Source organism: Moschus berezovskii, chromosome 1 (genome assembly GCF_049115385.1).
Source record: "Moschus berezovskii isolate FMDL1 chromosome 1, NW_MosBer_1.0, whole genome shotgun sequence".
Taxonomy (NCBI): domain Eukaryota; kingdom Metazoa; phylum Chordata; class Mammalia; order Artiodactyla; family Moschidae; genus Moschus; species Moschus berezovskii.
In genome coordinates, this window is record NC_142460.1 from 79,917,321 (window position 1) to 79,923,039 (window position 5,719).

A 5,719-nucleotide genomic window follows, 5' to 3' on the forward strand; every position below is an offset into this window, starting at 1 on the left:
TGGAGTAAGAAGATGAGTCATTCTATCAAATCAGGATGAAGATGAATTGTAAGTTAAGATGGACTGTTGCATCTGCGTGACCAGCGACAAGATTCATATTTCTACCAAGCATCTGTCTGATTCTAAGAGACTTTAATGTCCCTGAGAATGACTTACCAACATTTCAGCCTCAAAGTCTGCTTCATCTCTTGTATGCCAACAGCTTTCTCTGCAATTGCATTTTAGCAACTCAATGACATGGTCATCTTCAACCATGTCCCAAAATTTTCCACTGTTCAAATCAAATGCTGATAACCTCCTCTCCCCACATCAACCTCCTATTCATCTCCTTTCTTGACTCCTCCTAATCCACACAGTGGTGCTGCACCTAACCAAGCCCTCTAGTCACCGTATACCCCCTCCTTCTCCCAACCTATGAATCCTTTACAGGGTCCCCTCCCTTTCCTACTCTGTGTGGATATTCACCTACTATCTTACATAAGCTCCAGGTGTCTTGCTCCTTGCCTCTCCAATGAAAACCTTCAAGCCTGAATCAATCTGATTTACCACTTCTTGGTTATCACAAAAAATAATGGTTCCCTGCTTTAGCCAAGTTCCAGTTCTACTGAGTGATCTTCGTTTTCTGTCCCAAGGGAAGTCCTTTCACCATCTTCACCACATTCCACGTCCTTCCCATACCTGTCGCCCTCTTCCATGTTGAATGAGCGGCCCACTCAAGTGGATTTGGAAGTCTTAGTCTAGAGTTGTAACTGTTTAAGGCATATTCAGAGTTTGGATAATATTAGGGAACAGACAAGAAGACAGAGAAGTGAACAGAACGGTAAGGAAACTGTCACAAAAAGATAATGGAGGAGAGAATTTCTAGCATAAAAAAGTGATAACTGTATCAAATAACCTTAAAAAGTTAAAAGGACAAAGAAGAGACTACTGTACTTAGTCAGGAAGTCATTTATGACAACTTTCTGTGAGTGGTAAGAACTAGAAACTGAAGGAAAATAATTGTGGACACAAGAGGACAGTAAGAACACAAAAGCAAGGAGTCTAGGCTGTATTAGATTATACTAGTCCAGTCCAAAGACACTGGAAAAAAAAATGACTACGGGATGAAATGAAGACTAATTGGTTTTTTTCAAGACAGGGATGATTTGAGAGTATAATGGAGAAAGCGCTACTGCAGAAGTTTTAGAGGAATGATAAAATCTAACCAAGTGAAGCTCGCTGATAATTGCATGAAAGAGGAAAATGGTACAAACAGAGCAGAATTTTATCTTTCTATTTTACTTAAATCTTCCCCTCTGGAGGAGACAGTAACTAAACACACAATCAAGCCCAGGAAGGGTTTGGTACTGCAACTTTCAACACAGACACATAAGCTGAGCTTGATGCAGTCTGGGGAGTAAGCTTCCCTGAGGTTAGCCTCCACCATGGTGGACCCATCTTATTGTCTCCTAAGTCAGGCCTTCTGCAGGACCCAGGAAGCTTCCCTGGCCCCATCTGTACGAGCTCCCCACCCCAGGGACTTCAACCACATCCTTAATTCTCCCAACAATTTCAAGTAAATTGTTTAGCCCCCACTGAACTATAAACTGGGCTTCCCAGGTGGTGCAGTGGTAAAGAATCTGCCTGCAATGCAGGAGACACAGACTCAGGTTTGATCCCTGGGTCAGGAAGATCCCCTGGAGTAGGAAATGGCAAGCCATTTCATTATTCTTGCCTGGAAAATTCCATGGAAAGAGGAGCCTGGCAGCCATGCGGTTGCAAAAAGCTGGACACGACTGAAGTGACTGAACACGCACACAGCACAGACTATAAACTCTGAAAAGGCAGAAACTGTACCTGCCCTGTGCACTGTTATACCTCCAGCGCCCAACACAGGGGCTAGTACTTAACAGGAACTTAATAAATACTGGCTAGATATTTATAATTATTAAAAACTTAATAAATACAGTTAACCATGAAAAAATGGTTAACAATGATTACACCGGGCCTAGGTTCCATCTAGTCTGAAGCTCATAATGGCTGTCAACTTAGATAAGTATCAGCTCTTCAAAATACTAACAGGCAGAAGGATATTTTCCCAGGAAAATACTGCATGATTTTGAAACATGTGGTGCACAAATGAGTTGAGTATAGCAAGTTACCAAAATGACACCTGGAGGCACCTGAAGCGGTTTAACAGTACTTTCAACTTAAATGGTACTTGGTACTAAAACATATATCTCAGGCCTAGAAGAGACCTCAGAGGTTATCTAACCCAATAGGCACCCCCAACCCCAGCTAAACGCACAAATATATTCCTCAATAGTCCTAACATTGAGTGACCATTTAGAATCCACTTGAATACCTCCAGTGAGAGAAAATCCACCTTTTTACAAGAATGCCCACTCCATTTTTGGATTGCTCCAATCATTAGAAGATTCTCACCTGTGATGCATGCACAGTTTTTTACCTACTGAATTGGTCTCACAGGTCAATGTAGCTACAGCAGTACTTTCCAATTATCTGGGGAAGTCCACAATGTCCTCTCCTAAGGCATGTCCTCTCCTAAAGCTTCTCTTACCCTGTCCTTTAAACCTCTTCATATGATCCTCATGGCATTTGAAAGGGATGTTATCTTGTCATTTGTGCTTTTATGAGAAGCAACAAAATCATGAAAATGTAATAGAGTATAAAACTAAGAATATATATATATATAGACCCATGGGAATGAAAACAGCAAAATATATGCAAAATGGAGACCTATTAGTATTCCTATTCCACATGATTATGTATGACTCTTAATTCTCTATCTTAATTTTGAAATATCCTTACCTTAATCCAGTGTTCCACATTGTCAGGGTCAAACATAGGCTGTAGATAATATATACAGAATATTAGTGCGCAGCAATATATCTATCAACTTTGCCATTTTAGTCTGTCTTTCTAATTAAAGTATGTGGGAAAGTGTTCTTTAGTCTGTCCCCAAAGCATTTCATCAGGAAGTTCAGCAGCAAAAAAACACAGTGCCAGAAGGAGAAAAAACATGAAGTCTTTTCTGGAATACCTTCTGACTGTTTCCACCTCTTACCGAGGTCCAGCTCCAGATTCTGATTTAATTGGTCTGGGGTAGGGCCCACGTGTACTTTTTTAAAGCTCCCCAGGGTTAAGAGCCAAGATTGAGGAATGTTGGATATAATATTCCTTATAAAAACCCAAATAAGCACTGATTAGTCAGATTATTCAAGTGCCATGAAAGTAAATCTGCTTGGAGAAAGGTGTGTGCCTTTCCTTAGGTCTCTCTTTTCAGAAGTAACCTGTATTTACCTAAAGCAGGGATACTGTTTGGTCCAACAAAAACTGGGGGGGTGGAGTGAGGGATAACCAATTATCTACTGTTTTACAGAGCAGAAAATGAAGCAGAAATCACATAAATTTCTACCCAGGTCAGTCAGATATTAATCTGAAATTAGAAATCAGATCTGTAGAACAACTTCTTTCTTCACTCCTTGTAACTCTCAGAAGTTTGCAGAAGTCCCTTCAACAGTCACTTAACAAAGAGAGGTATTTGCTTTGCTAATAATTCAGGTGGGTTTTTAAATAAATAAGGGAATATCCAAACTAGCATACTGACACATGGAGGAGGGAAAGGTATAATACTATCTTCACTTACATAACACTTCCCCTTCAAAGCATCTTCAGTTCAGTTCAGTCGCTCAGTTGTGTCCGACTCTTTGCGACCCCATGAATCACAGCACACCAGGCCTCCCTGTCCATCACCAACTCCCAGAGTTCACTCAAACTCATGTCCACAGAGTCGGTGATGCCATCCAGCCATCTCATTCTCTGTCGTCCCCTTCTCCTCCCACCCCCAATCCTTCCCAGCATCAGTCTTTTCCAGTGAGTCAACTCGTCGCATGAGGAGGCCAAAGTATTGGAGTTTCAGCTTTAGCATCAGTCCTTCCAATGAACACCCAGGATTCATCTCCTTTAGAATGGACTGATTGGATCTCCTTGCAGTCCAAGGGACTCTCAAGAATCTTCTCCAGCACCACAGTTCAAAAGCATCAATTCTTCAAAGCACCTTACAAATAACTAATTAATGCAGCTTTACTGCTGGATAATTTTGTTGCTGCAAGAAACACCTGATCCTACTCAAACACAATTGAGCCCCAAGTTGATCAACTGTGTTTTTACCTTTCTATCCTGTAGACAGTAGCAATGAACATTAGCAGCAAAAATCCTTCCTTTTAGGGTCCCAAAACTGTCCCCAGTTTTTACCTTTAATCATCAAGTTTATAGTCATAACCTATTTTGGATCCAATCTATTATAGAACCCACACAATAGACGCAGGCTCTGTTTCCAAGTCTCTCTAATGCTCCAGTCTGCACCCTCCAGCATCTGGGGCAAGATATTCACTAAGTAGAGTATGTCCAGTACATTATTTAGCTGGTATATTTAGAATAACCTGCAAGTACAATTGCCTAGTGGCCTCAGAAAGGCCACATGTCTACACAATAGTTTTTAAGGAGGTGTAAATTAAGGGTGAAAACAGCTGTGAAGCTGCTCTGGAGCTGAAAGAAAAGATTTCCATTTGGTACTCTCATTTATTTACATGTAAAACATTTATTTCTGTGACGTTAAAAGCAGTCTGCGAAAAGCACACACCGTGTCACTGGAACTTTGCACTTGCCATTTACACGTTTCAAGTTTACAGTGGGGTTCTCAGTTTTCCATCTCTTTGGATGCTAAGGCATCAAAAAAGGTGACAAATATAAAGAACATCTATTTTTTGATTGCTGCTTGAATTTAGAGATTTTCAAGTGAATTAAGTATTGATATATTCAATATCCACTTGCATTCCTTAGTTCATTTTACAGACTTTATGTAAAACTAGAAGGAGAGGGGTATGAGGTAGAGGATTTAAGGTGAAAATCTTACCCTCCAATGAAGAACAGGTTCCTATGACTTGCAAAACATTAAAAAAAAAAAAAAAAGAAATGACACCTTGCAGGGACTTCCCTAAAACAGGCGTAGAGGGGTGAAGGAATAGCTCTGGAATTCTCTTCACAGGGATGGGTACTAATAAGATTCTCCGGTTTTTGAGAAAAGCGTTGGATGGAAACGGTTCTTTCACGACGCTGCCCATCAAAGCCGTAAGGCAACCAATCCCCCAAATCCCTAGGCCCCCTTCATTAGGGCAAGGCAGACACGGGGCCGGTCCTGACTAGGACGGCCAGGTAAGGATGCCCCTGAGGGAAGAGGAAGGAAGCGCAGGTGGCGCTGCAGGGGCCCTCAGGGCTGGTCCCCGCCTCCCCGCCTCCCCGCCTCTCTCCACGAGCTCCCGATAGGAATGGATCACCTTGGTGGGACTCGGCTTCCTTGCAAACTGTTTCCAGCGATTCAGCCCCGTCCTCTTCCTGGAGGAGGGCCTGTCTTGGGGCGCCAGCAACATTTTCAGGTTCAGGCACGGACTAAGGCCAAAGCTGAAACAACCGCTCCTTTGCCTAGGCTGCTTCCGAGTCTCTGTGGGAGTTGTAGTTCCTCTGCCCACAAGGGAGCTAGGTGTGGGGCGCAGCCGAACCACCACTCCCAGGAGGCTTTGCCCAGGCAGAACGCGCCTGTTCAGTTACCCATGGCAACGGTAGCGGTTCCTCCGCCTCTCAATCACCAGTGTTCGCTTTGCAATTACCTTTGCCTTTTCCTGGCGCCCCGTGATGACGCAGTGTTCCCTGATTGGCT

The 5,719-nt window shown here is 42.7% G+C and overlaps 1 protein-coding gene across 1 annotated transcript in view; it reads right to left on the minus strand.

Annotated features, from left to right (window-relative positions):
* Positions 1–5,503, minus strand: part of CCDC191 (coiled-coil domain containing 191) — a 96,212-nt gene extending 90,709 nt beyond the window's left edge. The window contains exons 1-2 of the mRNA XM_055427273.2: positions 5,340–5,503; positions 2,812–2,850 (exon numbers count right to left, since the gene is read on the minus strand). Of these exons, the coding sequence (XP_055283248.2) occupies positions 2,812–2,850; positions 5,340–5,432 (132 nt within the window). The 5' untranslated portion in view covers positions 5,433–5,503. The remainder of the gene's footprint in view (positions 1–2,811; positions 2,851–5,339) is intronic.
* Positions 5,504–5,719: the final 216 nt, after the last annotated feature.